The following is a 14220-nucleotide window of genomic DNA, read 5'->3' on the forward strand; positions in this document are numbered from 1 at the left end:
TTTTATGTACAGAAATACAGCCCCTGGTTCAGCGAAGTAGAACACGGTTGCCATGCTCCTCAGTCCTTCCCTTAATATCCAGTAGCTGTTCCTGTCAAAGACTGTGTTGTCCTTTGGTTGATCCTTGTAATTGTCATTAGCCATCCACTTTAAGGACTGTGAAATGTTTCATGTGGAGGTATAGCTTTTTGTTACATTACTTCAAATTAACTATATACTGGCGTATTTTGGACGCTGCTTTTTAGTTGATCATAATGTGAATTATGATTAATGTTCCCTCTTGAAATACAACTCGTCATTCTCTAATTTCATGCTGTAAGACAATAATAAATCAACATCCACACCAGATAAACTCATCAAAAAGTAGCCAGTAGCAGAGCTCTTAAAGAAAACGGCAAGCACATAACGAAGGTTCCCTGGAATAGTCTTGCTTTGGCAATTTGTAGCTCCCTTAGCTTTGAAAATCCACAGGGAAAAAAAAAAAAGTAGATGATCTTGAACAATAAAGATTCCTTTTTCTTGAAAGAGAAAACCAAAACAAATCTTACTAGATCATCTAATTTGTCTGAGCAATGTTAGCTCTTCAACTGAACACTCATTGACTGTATTCAGTGCATGAAATTACTTGGTTTTGAAGCGTTGTTTAAATGCATATCCAAGACAATTCTGGCATGATTATGTAGAGCTCCAAAGAAACTTTCTCAAATATCTTAGTTTTCATTTGCGTGTTCTCTCAAGCTTGCTAATCTTTGTTCAAATGTTAATAAATTAATTTCAGATTGTCTAGCATGATTTAATAACTGGTGTGAAAATCTTATTTCATCATTGTCAGGGAAGCTAAATGTAATTTTTTTCCGTGACAAAGTAAATGAAGTGTAGCCCTTTTCCACTGTTTATAGTTAAATAAAACACAGTGGCAAGTAACCAAGTTGCACTGTAAGTGAATTTATAACTGTCCTTTAGGATGAGTCAGTGATTTCCTCCTTACCCCTGTCCTGGCTCAGTTTTCTACCAGGTTAATGAAATAAATCGGTTCATGAAAGTGTTAAGTGAGTGACAGAGCTGAGTTGGAAGACAAATAGGCCGTGTACCTTATTTTGTGTTACTCCTCCTTAACTGCTTTTTTTTTTTTTTTTAACCCCCCCCCGTTTTGCTCAGCATTGGGACGGAGTTTTTTGTGGAGCTTTCCAAATCAACAAAAACACGATGGTGCTAGCTAGCTACATACACCAAGAATCATCTGTTAATTTCTTGGAGCAAACAGTAATGCAAGGCACTTGAAATAATAAAAATGATAGGTACCACATAAATTATATCAGATCTGAAAGGTGGAATGTGAAAACCTATGACTGTGTTAAACTGCACAGAGTTCTGAGTTTCACATTAAATAGCAGAAACATGCCAGGATATCTAATTTCTAGTTAATTTATATTACTGCCAAAAATTGGATGCTAATTAAAAAAAAAATAAATTTTAAAGCTGTTGCATTCAGTTGTTGAAAATAATCCTTCTAATATAAAATACGCTAACAAAATTATAATTTTATGCTTAAGAATTGACAGGCTTACTGAGTGGAAAATATAAACTAGCCTTTCACATCAGGAAAGGAAAGGAAGCAGCTCTGACAATTCCGATTTAAAAAAATAAATTAAAAAAAAAAAAAAAGCAGACTTGTAGTAGAATTGTTGTATGTGGTTTTATGGTGCTGAGTCTTAAAAGGTCAAAATAAAGATAATGTTTTTGGTATAGAGATACTGTTTACACTCATACAGGGAAAACTTTAGGGCCTGAAAAACAACATTAGTGGCTTGCAAGTCAGAAATTAGTAAAACACACATGTAAAAGTTGATTTAAATCATTTATTTATTACGTCCCCACTGACCTTGGATGTCATCTTAGTCTGTTCTGGATAAATGTGCTGTTTCTTCCTCCTTGATCTGCCATCCCCACAGACTGAGTTTTTTGTTTTAACAGTCATTTGTTTCAGTCTTGACTAATGAAGGGCGGGTCAAGAATGCTTTCTAGTTTCTCGGCATCAAAATACTCCTGATTTCACTGCATGATTCTACTGTCGCGTTTGGAGGCGGTGCCAGTGTGAAATAATTGTTTTGGGGAGAGAGTATTTGCACATTTTAACTACTTGAAGATTAGAAATTCCAAGATTTCCTCCCTCCCCTTCTAAATTTTATGTCTGGAAAATAGCACCGAGTAAAGCAGTGGAGATCAGAAAAATGTAAGTGTGCAAAGTAGCTAAAGGGAGAGTGGGGAGGGAAGGACTGGATAATAATGTGGGAAAAATAGGTGAAAATGAGCATGTTGAATCTGCAAAAGATCAGATGTCTATCGTTTATTTCTGCAAACAGGATATCCACAACATATATTGCAGCCATCAATGATGATTTTGTCAAGATGAAGCCATCTTTCCATAGTAATTACTACTTTTAAATATTCTGTATCAGTGCTTTAAGGATGAGCACTTTTCTAGATCCTGCATTGGGCATCAGGATGATTCTGCTGAGACTGCAGTTACAGCTTAATTGCAATTTACTAAAGCAGCTTGCTGTAGTTGAGAGTAAGATTATTCACCCTTTCAATGAAAATTGTCTTAAATTCCTGTGTATTACTGCGTTACTAGAGTGTGTTCCATGTACTTCCAGTACTAGTAGACAAGTTCTTAGTGGGTTCGTATGATATATAGGATAATTCTTTACCTCTTCCAGGAGGAGAGAGAAGATGCATCATTTAAGTTGCAAATGCCTATTATCAGTGTCAGCTAATGGTATTGTCCTTTGGTCAAAGTGGTACGTAGGAGTTTTCAGTGATGGGTAAGAGAATGCTCTTACGTCTGAGTCTGTTTTTACATGCTGTGAAATTTCCAAACACAGTGCTACCTCAGTTTTGTTAAGAATCAAGGTAAGAAGGCTGAACACATAATAATATTTGTATTCATACCGGTTTCATTTAGGGGCAGCAGTGCCTCTATAGTTTACTGGTTTAAGTTATCGTCTCTGTACTGGATTTCTGTGGCAATTTCTTCTCTTGAGAATTTAAATGAGCATTATTTGTCACAAAATGAGTTCTCACTGTACTGCTTTTTGCTTTTCATCCAGGTTTCTGGGGCAGATTTTGCTGTTGATTTCATTTGTTAGCTTGTAAGTGTCAGTAGTCCCTAGACTCTAGTCTAATTCTCTCATCCAAACATGTCTCTCTTCAGCTCTTTTTAGAATGAGAAGGGCAGAGTGGTGTACTGAAACTAGTCAAAAGCATTGGTAACATAAACTTTATAGATGACTGAGGCCATGTTTGGCTGCTCCTTCTACCTTCTTCAATCAATTCTTACCCTTGAAAGAATCAAGTGAAATTGTACATTGAATGAAAAAACAATAAACATTCATTTGGCAATATCTACCTGGAAAAACAAGCATGTACATGCCATAAATATTCAGTGAAGTGATGGTGATTTGCGATGGCAAATAGTACTATGGGATTGTTTGTTGTCTTGAAGGTGTCGAGTGGACGAGGATTTACAAATCACAAAAGATTCTGGCAGTCAAGATAAATGACAAAAGCACACAATATGATTTCATTTTGTGTACTAAAGAAAGCATGGCTGTCTTGTATGGGAATAGTGTGTGGGATTGTGTGTGTATCAAATAGAGCCATGAGTGATGTTGCAGGAATAGTTCTTAACTCTGTGATTGTACGAAAGCAAGAAAATTATCTTTCTCTTCAGTTGTACTAAATGTCAAGTGCTTTTAGTACGAGGCAAATACAGTGTGTGTGGGGGAAGCACCCAGTTCCTTGAATCAGAGTTAAGGACACCAGCAGATAAGGAGAAAGAGAAGGTACAGCGTTCTGGCAAGTATATTTCAAAAGGAAGCAAAATATTACATTTTTAAATTTCTCTGATTGGAGAAATGGGTTGATAGGAACCTCATGAAGTTCAAAAAGTGTGAAGTCCTGCATCTGGAGAGGATCAGCCTCAGACACCAGTACATGTTGGGGGCCACTCAGCTGAAAAGCAGGTTGGTTGAAAAGGAGCTGAGTATCCTGGTGGACACCAAGTTGACCAGGAACTAGCAGTATGCCCTTGCCACAAAGAAGGCTAATGGTATCCAGGGCTGCTTTAGGCAAAGTGCTACTGGACTACCATGAACAGTACCACTGAAGGACCATGGAAATGATGAAGGGACTGGAACGTCTCTCATGTGAGGAGAGGCTGAGAGGGCGGGGACTGTTCAGCCTGGAGAAGTGGAGGCTCAGGGGGGATCTCATCAATGTGCATTCATACCTGAAAGGAGGGTGCAAAGAGGATGGAGCCAGGCTCTGTGCAGTGGTGCTCAGTGACAGAACAAGAGCCAGAGGGCACAAACTGGTGCACAGGAGGTGCTGTCTGAACGTCAGGAAACGCTACAGTATGAATCACCGAGCACTGACACAAGTAGCACAGAGCGGTTGTGGAGGCCCTTGGGGACATTCAGAAGTCACCTGGTCCTAGTCCTGGGCAAGTGATTCTGCTTGAGCAGGGGCTTGGACCAGATGATCTCCAGAGGTCCCTTCCACCCTCAGCTATTCAGAGATTCTATGATAAAGTAAAAGAATGCTGGAGGTGAATGTTAAGTGAAGCATTCCACACCTCTTCATAAATACTGTATAAAAGTGATTAGCTGACTTAAAAAAAATTACTCATATGGAGTTGTTTTTAATTCTGAACAGCATTCTTGAACCTCAGAGTATCTTCCAAAGAATTAAATACCATATGCATGCTAGTTAATGAAGGAATTAAAATATGGCTAAGATGTATTAGTTTGGAGAGAGACCAGATGTTTTTGTTCATTCGCTCATCAGAAACTTGGTATGTGTGCAGTAATGCTTTGTGTTAACTGGCAGGAACTAATTGCATGTACAACTTACTATTTATAAAGCCGTCAGACCAGTCATTGTGGTAGAAGCTTTAATGTCCTTAAAATGTCTTTCATTCCTCCCATTTTCTGCTATGGAATTTACAATACACAGTTATGTCTATCTGATGTTTTGGGGAGATACTTCCGCGGAACTGGGGCAGAATTCTTCATGTGCTCTGAATGCAGACGTCATTCATCTCATAAGGATTTCAAATCAATTATATTGTGTTAGTTAAAAAAAATACTTTTCTTCTTGTCTTCACAATATGCAGTAGAAGAAGCAACTGCTCCTCTAATATAAGACATTACTGTTATTCACCAGCATTGTTTGGGAACGTGCAGATGCCATTAGCATTACATTACAGAAAAATGTCAGCTGAAGGCACAGGCTACAGAGAGACAACTCGCCAGGGGTCCGCCAATTGGATCAGATTTGCTGTCAAATTTATGAATGTGCGGAAATTACGCTGTCCTTGATAGACTTCAAATGCATCCTAAGTCATACAATTTACCTACTTTCAGCTAGTTTGGGCCATCATAAAAGTTCATATGAGTGCTCATAAGAGGATATAACTAATGGCTTCTGATGGCAATACTGCATTTTAATCGATCAATACAGTTCCTTATATGCAGTCCCTTTAAATCTCCTTAGTTTCTTGAATTGTTGTCTTTTTATCACAACGGTTGTCTTTGTATTGCAACAAGATATTCAGTGCATTCATTTAGTTTTTGTGTTTTTCTTCTGCACCACAGGTGTTGGATTGGATTGAAAACCATGGAGAAGCCTTTCTTAGCAAACATACCGGAGTGGGGAAATCCCTTCATCGAGCTAGGGCATTGCAGAAACGCCACGAAGACTTTGAAGAGGTCGCACAGGTAAAAAATAAAAAAATTAAGACTTGCAGTACTGTATGTTTGCCATTGAAATATATGAAAACCTTTTGATCTGGAACTGAAGGGCTAGACAGAGAGCTCTACTACTACTACAAAAAAAAATCCGTTCCAAGAATGGCCTATTTTGTTTCTATCACAAGCTTTTATTCATTTACCTTCTGCACTCCAGCTTCAGTAAGAAAAAAAAATAAAATCCACAGTGTTACAGAGAGTGGGAGCCTTGAAGCCTGAAAGAACTGCTATTATTCTTTTATTTTCTTTATTTTCACTTAGTTGTTTGAAAGCATTCCTTAAAAAATAAAAGGGATAAAATGAAAATCAGGCTTCTAAGAAACCAGGTGTGCCAGAAAACCCCTTTAGGTTATTTGCTTTGAATGCAGTTGAGTTTGTATATGCCCTCTTGTTTTGAATGACTAATACCAATGTTTTTTCTGTGGGAAGACTCTAGTTTCAGCTTTTAGTGGAACTGATGATATAACTTCAAAACACACTTTTCTGTAGCACTTTAAAAAAAAAAAAAAAAAAGTCAAGCTGAATGAAGTAGAGGCTCCAAGAAATTCAGGGAGCACAACAAGGAGGTTGGTTTGAGTAGCAGCCTAGAAAAGGGATGTGAGGTTAGTAAAACCCATCTACAAGAAGCTGAAGGCTTGAATCCTCCCCATTAGTAACATACAGTGTCTATTCAAAATTAACAGTTTGTGATAATAAACATCTAATGTTCATCAATCATAATCTCATTAAGGTAGGGTCGTTCACTCAAAACAGAAAGTGAATTATAAAATTCTGAAGTGACATGCAGTAGCTTAGCAGTGACACCTGGTATGGTAGATGCATGGGAGGTGTGTTTATAGTTTGCCTGTTTCATTTGCCTGTGTTCATAGTTTGCCTGTTTGATTACTAAAAACAAATTGTAAATATGGTCTTAGAGCAGTCCAGTGGCAGCTATAATTGGAATTGTATCACAAAGCTTCATTAATATTGATTTTCTATTAACTTTTGCTAAATAATAAGCTTTGTTAGTTTTATACATTCACATGCTGGATTTTCCATATGCATGCCTAATACTTCATTTTAAGTAAAATCTGTAATATTTTCCATAGAGACATACTGATTTTTCTGGGTCAGACAAGCAAGAATCTATTTGTGTAAGACACTTCAGAAAACCCAAATGATCTCATACTTAATACTGTGTTATTTGAGCAAAGAAGAATAAAATGTTTGAGTAACCAAAGGGGATGAAGTGTGTAGAACTATAAGTGGGATGTAAACTGATGGGAAAAAAAAAAAAAAAGCATCTTGTTAATTTGCATTTTTATTTAAGCTAGAAAGAAGTTGTACAGCAAATACTTAGCAAAAGCTTCCTAAAACTGAATGGTACTAGAGTTTAAAATGATCTCTTTAGGGGATGGGTGGAATTTCTATTTTTGGCGACACTGAAAACTAGACTGGTCAGAGAGTTTAAATATACTATGGGGAACCATCCTCCGCTGACAGAAGGGTGGATGAAATGATCTAATAAGTAAATCTTTTTTTTTTCATCTCTAAACTTTTTCAATTTATAGTGACTGCCAAGAGAGGCACACCCTCCGAATTATTTCTCTTACTTGTGGATATAAGCAGGCTGTAAAAGACATTTTGCTGTTGGTATTATAAGAAAGATTATGTTCAAGTATAAGAAAGCAAGCAATCTGAAGTCCCTGTTACTAACTTTCAGTTAATTTATTCTCTACCTGCATTTCTGGTTGGTCCAGGTACTTCATTTATTTGTTTCTTAATAGGACCCTAGGCATCATCGGAGATTTTCAGTCAGCTCTAGTTGAGAGGAAGCAGTGTCAAGTGATCTGCCAGCGGCCCAGCAAAATTTTATAAAATGCAGCAAGCCAATAGTAATCCTGAAATGTTCCTGGTCGAAGACTAACTCCAGATTAGAGCTATTTTTCTTTTTTTCTTCCCTTCTGCTTCCTCCCTCATTTCTTTTTTTTGTTTTGTTTTGTTTTTTAATATGAATGAGATGCCAATTCTTCAGCAGCATTCAAAGAGATGTTAAAATAAGCTGTCTATAGAATAGAAAAGATGTTCCAGAGTCAATGGACTGTAGGCTTAAAAATTATTCAGTTTAAAATTCATGTGAAAGGAAGGCTTGTCTCTATTTTTGCACTTTTTGGTACCACTGCAGAAACATTACATAGTCAAAACTCATCTGACTGGAAATCCTCCCCAGATTCTCATGTGTCGACATTCATGCTACACATGCACACTTTGACTTGTACCCACTGTAGGAAAACATAGTTTTGCTCTTTTCACATGTAGCCTGCCCTATCCACTTTCTACTTAGCATTTCTCCACCTCCCACCCCACTTCCCATGACCACCTTCATATCCATGAGACTATTTAGTCAGTGCCAGGAGTCCAGCTTTTGACTTAACCAGTTCACGTATGGGCACAGATTTGCAGCTTAGACCACTGAATGCAGATCAGTAGTGCGGTTGTACTTCCCTATGCATTTCAGCATGAAATTTGAAGTCAGCTTCTCTTCTTTCAACTATGATTGATGCCTGCTTTTTCACACTCAAAACCCATGAAAATGTTATGGCAAGAATTAATCAGTGTGACATTTTTCCACAGCTAAGTTCTCTTCTCTATCTGTAGACTGCATCTGAGTTAAGAGCTCAGTCTGCTTGGTGCAAGAGATGCACAAAAATGATACTTCTTTACTCGAATACACCTAGAAGTTTCCTACTGGCAACAGTACCACCTCCTTTAAGGATGGAAGAAAGCTTCTCTACTTGAATTGATTCTCACTTTACTGTACCCATGAATGGCTGTAATGCATCAAACTGAAGGTCTATGTCTTGTGGCCATCACCTGACTAAAAAAAAAAATGTTATCTTTACTCTCCCAATTGTTTCGGTCTATTTGATGTCTGGAACTGAAGGATGCATCAGAACTGGTGTTTAGTCATTGATGGACTTCTCTTCCCTTAATTGGGCTAGCTGCTTCTTGAACCAATTTATGCTTCTGGAATGTATGCCAGTCCCTGTGCCAATGAGTTATGCAATTTAATTGCTCCTTAGATGAAAAGTACTTCTGCTTTCTCATTTTAAGTGTGTTGTCTGATGCTTAAACGTGATAGCATCCACTGCATTTAATGAGTAATCTATTTTAATTTTCTCTACCTTTAATGCTTTGTATACCTCTGTTAATCTCCCTCTGTCCATAATATGTCTCTCTCCCTCCCCTCCACAGTGCACTAGACTCCACACACTCCTGTTGTATTTATTGTTGTTAGTACTCATTTATGCATTAATCTCTTAAATTTAATTTTGACTTTTCAGTGCTCTGTCACTTCCTATCCTTTCTAAAAATATCAGGCTTGTTTTTTTTCTGAAGAATATGGAGAGAAGACTTCTCAACAGGAAGACTAGGAAAAGCTATAGGATACATCATTTGGGAAAGGGAGGCATCTCCGTTATTGGGTTTTTGCAGTATTTTAGAAAATAATGCTTATTAAAGATTTGAGTATAGTTGGTCATGCCCTGGGGCACTGAGGGATGGACTAAAGGACCTAAAGTTCTTACCAGGTAGATTCTTTTCCTCTGGGATTTGGGGAGGCTGTACTAGTGGAGAAATTATGAGGAAATGTTAATTGGTTTCCAACCTCTGTGTTGAATGTGTCACCATGAAGGCTCCTTTGTCAGGTTAGGAAAGGGGCATAAGCAGATTTGAGGGAGAGCTCCTGCCCTTGCTGCCTAACTTTTTAACTGGCAGCTGCCCCTTGCTACCAACACTTCCAAAATCTTCACTGTTCTGCTTTTTCCTCCAAGCTTTGTTTAGAAGTAAGCACAGAGCTGGCAGCAGCATGAGTTAGGAGAGCACTCGTATTTGCTATGGTTTCTATTCTGGATGGCAGTTACTATCTCCCAAGATAAATATTTATATTGTATTCCAGCTCTACTTGGAAGAGGATTTTTAGCGATAAGGCATGCGTCTGCTGTCACGGCTTGAGATTTGCAACCTGCTTTGAAAGCAGCCTCTAGGTTGGGTTCATTCTGAAGCCCAGGTAGCTCACCATCCAGCTTACAGGAAGAGAAGTTTGCTGTGCCTGGGCCTGTTACATGGAAGATCCTCCTGGAATTCATAAACAACGCTTCATGTGCGAGATCAAGTTTTCATTAAAATGGGAAACTTTTGTTTTAGCCATCTGTAGCTGGGTGTGGCTCTCGGGGCTGATGAAGTATTTGTTGTTGAGGAGTGCCTTGAGGATCTTCAGCCTTGCTCCTGGAACACGTGTAGTCTGTGACTGGGGAGAGCAAAGCAGCAGAGCACAGATCAGAGCCCGTTCTGGGCCAGCACGGCCTGAGCTGCAGCTCTGGAGCGCTGAGTAATACGCTCCGCTCTGAAAAGGGTGGGTTTGTCTTCGTCTCTGCAGGCTTTCCCAGGGAAAGTGTGGAGGAGTTCTCTGCCTCGGTGCAATTAAAAAGCTGAAGGTTAAGGAAGGACTGAGGTGCACATAGTCAAAATCCAGGAACAGCATGGGTTGAATTCCTTGCATAGATACCATAAATGAAGGGGGAACTCCCCCCAAATGTGCAAAGGCTGCACTGAGTCGTGCAATCCATCCTGGGCTTGCTTTATGCAATTTGCTTGAGACCCTGGAGGAGAACTCTAATTTTCTGCCTCTTAGTTAAGTTTAAGGGCCAGGTTTGGATTTAAATTTTCTGAATATCATAATATTAATTAGAGGTGTGATACAATATTTATGGCAAAGAAAAACATTTACATAGGCTTAATTTATCCTTGCAAGCAAATTGAGTTGAGAGAAAATGGTGAGGGAAGCGAGAAAAGAAAAGGTTCAGTTTATATTGTCAACGTTTTTTTACATACTCTGTAGTACAGCCTTGTCAGGAGACCTCATGAGGTGACATCAGCAAAGCCTCTTTACTGTACATTTGACTTTGATTTTATATTCACCAAAGTTTACCATCCTACTGTGCCTTCTTGATGAGTCCATTCTGAGAACCATTCTAATTCATGCATGAAAACCCAAGGTTAGGCTCAAAAATAGCGTGCCCAAATTATAGCATGTATGGAAAAATTCCTGTTTTGAGTTAATGAGAATCATAAAGATGCAGGCTGCAAGTGCTAAGCTTTAAGAGTTGTTACAGCTCTCTCTCACTCTTCTCTGGACCATAGCACGCTAAGCACATCAGATAGCAGATTTCTCCCATTCTGTTTCTGCTGTGACTGACTGATCAGCTTTAGTTAATCCTATGACACATTGGGACAATATTCCTCTCCAACACTCCGCCATAGACTACTTCTAAATCTTATTTTGTTGTTGCTGCTTTTGCAAATGGTGACCCAGCTGACATACTTTGGATATATTTGGATAATTTGGATACCTCATTTCTGTAAGGATGAAGATAATTTTTTCTGTTTCTGTGCCTGGTCACTTTCCACCTTTCTGCTGGATGTATCAATTTGATGCCAAGTGTCTCTGTCAGCAGCTAGGACTTTCTCACCTTTGATAATACACTTTTGAAAAATCTCCTTGTCATTACTGTTGTGATTTTTTCCACTGTGGAAACAGGCCAGTTTACAAGTTATTAGACATTTAGATTGATATTTATTCTTGTTGTGAATGTAAAATACTAATACCAAAGAAGAATAAGTAGTTTTCTAAGTTATGGCTCAAGGAGACTTTTGAATGGACATAAACAAGAAATTAATTCAACAGTTAAATGAAAAAGTATCTAGAAATACAACAAAATCTTTAGTAAGTTCATGTTCTACTGCCTTAAAAAATAAGAAAGAAAAATACATTCCAAGGGTCTTCTTGTTGTTTGACTTAATCCTGTGACACTAACTTATTTCTTTGCAGAACACATATACCAACGCAGATAAACTTCTAGAAGCAGCCGAGCAGCTTGCTCAGACAGGAGAGTGTGATCCAGAGGAAATCTATCAAGCTGCCCATCAGCTCGAAGACAGGATACAGGATTTTGTTAGGCGTGTGGAGCAACGCAAGATCCTGCTGGACATGTCTGTGTCCTTTCACACTCATGTTAAAGAGGTAAAACTGCTGATAAGTCACAGTCCTATCTTTAAGACTTAGACTCATTATTGTCCGACGTTACTTTCATTGGTAAACCTTTGTCATGTGAAGTAATGAACCCCCTATAGCACAGTGAGTTCCGGGTTGCTTTTTTGGTGTGGTTCTTTATTATTTTTGTTATTATCATTACTATTTTCCATAAGCAGCTTTCACCTTCTTTTTTGTGCAGGTGTACTTGCTTGTTCAGTCAAGGGGAAAGGGGATCAGATCAGGGGACTGATGCAGCTGAAGGTTAGCGTTGCTGCGCACTTGTGTTTTTTTATCCAGCAACTGAGTTGTCAGGCACGTGGTTAGATGGACACAGTTCAGGAGACTGAAGTGAATGGCTAGTTAAGGCAATCCTGCTGCTCAGAGAGACTGTTTTTTTCAGTTTTAGACATAGCATTTTACTCGTTTACATTGACAGTTCTTCTCAACCTAAAGAGTTTAGCTGATACTGACAATGCTTTGCCTCGTGTTTTAGTCTCCTTCAAAGGTTCTGTTACCTTTGATGCCAGACATTACATAATGAGTTGGTAAGTTAGCATTCAGCAGCAAACCTGTTTCAAATAAATAAATAAAACCATTCTGATAAGTGGTGTAAAAGTTACTGTAGTTCCATAGTGAGCTGAGGAACTGATAAACCAGGAAAAAAATACATCAGGCAAAGACACTTAATTTTCAGCCAGATCAGTTTTTCTCATCTCATTCAGGGACACAGACCATATGTGTTTACAAGCTCATGGGGACGGTAGAATAAACTAGAGCTAAAATAAAGGCTTCAGTAAGGGTTTTTGGTTATAGGCTGTGGCAAATCTTGACAACTGTGGATTTGTTTTCTGTTAGGTTAAATCTTTTTGCTACTCAAATTAGGTGAAAATATGAAAGGCTTGTGGATCATTACATGTCAATGTATATGTATTTCTCCCCTTCACCCTACGTAAAGAAATGGTCTGTTCAGTAGGAAAGTGTGGTGTTCAAAGGATTTTCTTAAGCAAAACCTTGTAGAGGATCAGAACGGGAGATTTTTGTATGTGAATCATCTGCTTTGCACTTGAAACAAATGCACAAGGCAGTTGCTCTTTGAAGAAGGTCGGGATTGTATTACATTTTAGCTTTAGATATGAGGACATAGCTCCCCCATCAGTTTTCTGTTAGATGCTTTCTCGATAATACTTTCCCAGGACCCTGCTTGTTTAAAAAAAACGTAAGTGCTGAATCTTAAACTATTCTTCTGAAACTACTCTAATAAACTTTTTGCTTTATTTTTCTTGAGCACCTAGTGCTGTTCCGTTACCTGTTATGAAGCACAGGAGCAATCAGCTGCTGTGAGCCATGCTTGGTGTTTCTGTAGATGTCTTCATTACCTGTTTTTCTGAGCATCAAGAAGAGCAGCTTAAATGATATTTAAATGGACACAGTTGATTGTAGTGATGAAAGATTAAGACTATAAAAGGAGTTGTGAGGAAGGTCCTTAAAAAAAAAAAAATCATACTGGACTGTGAGTCACTGTTGAGAAATTCTGGGAGGCTGATCCAGATGTGCTGGCGTGTTGCCACTGCTCCCCTAGATAATAATGTTTTACTGAAAAAAGATACTCTGCATCTTGATTTATTTCTTCTTAAAAATGGATGTTATTGTGACCCTGTAAGTGCACACAGCTGTTACTATGGCAGCCTCTTTGCAGCCTGGACTTTGGGAAAAGGCACTGTAGTTGATGTCTAAATGTTTGCTTATTTGTTTATTTTTTTTATTTATAGTTGTGTGGCTGACCTCTATACTTAATAAAGCAGGGAAAATTAAAAAGAGTATTTATTTACGTAAGCAAGACTATCTTACTTATTTGCATACTACTTAAAAATACAGAGGACAGCAAGTCTGGCAGTTCATGTTTAGCAGATGAGCCCTTTGGTTAATGTGCAGAGAAACAGCCAGCTCAGAGATGTCCTGTGCTTTCTGTATTCTGTTTTGTTTTCAAGAGCACGTTGTTTGTTATCAAACACGCGTGTGGAGTGCTGAGAAGGCATTGCAAAGCAGATGGAAGATAAAAATGCCCTAAACCTGAAAGTCATCCATGCTTTGTTGGCAAGAGAATTGCATTTCTCCCACAGGATGTGGGAAGTCGCTGCATAAATTAGTGCATACCTGTAAGAATGTAACCTTTCTGCTGGATAGCTGAGCTATGAAATTAATGCGTGTGCTTAACTGGCAAAGGGAGGAGTTCACGTAGCAGGGTGAGATGCTGTTTGTTGAACTGAACAGAGACATTGCAGTTGCTTTAAAAAAAAAATATGTTTCGCTCTTCAAGTATTCAGGGTGAATTTGTGC

General features: G+C 38.4%; 1 protein-coding gene across 2 annotated transcripts in view; it reads left to right on the forward strand.

Annotated features, from left to right (window-relative positions):
* Nucleotides 1–14220, forward strand: part of TRIO (trio Rho guanine nucleotide exchange factor) — a 242083-nt gene that overhangs the window by 100341 nt on the left and 127522 nt on the right. For both annotated transcript variants that reach the window (XM_038175341.2, XM_038175340.2), the window contains exons 10-11: nt 5658–5780; nt 11680–11871. In XM_038175341.2, coding sequence (XP_038031269.1) covers nt 5658–5780; nt 11680–11871 — 315 coding nt within the window. The remainder of the gene's footprint in view (nt 1–5657; nt 5781–11679; nt 11872–14220) is intronic.

Source organism: Anas platyrhynchos, chromosome 2 (genome assembly GCF_047663525.1).
Source record: "Anas platyrhynchos isolate ZD024472 breed Pekin duck chromosome 2, IASCAAS_PekinDuck_T2T, whole genome shotgun sequence".
Classification (NCBI taxonomy): Eukaryota; Metazoa; Chordata; class Aves; order Anseriformes; family Anatidae; genus Anas; species Anas platyrhynchos.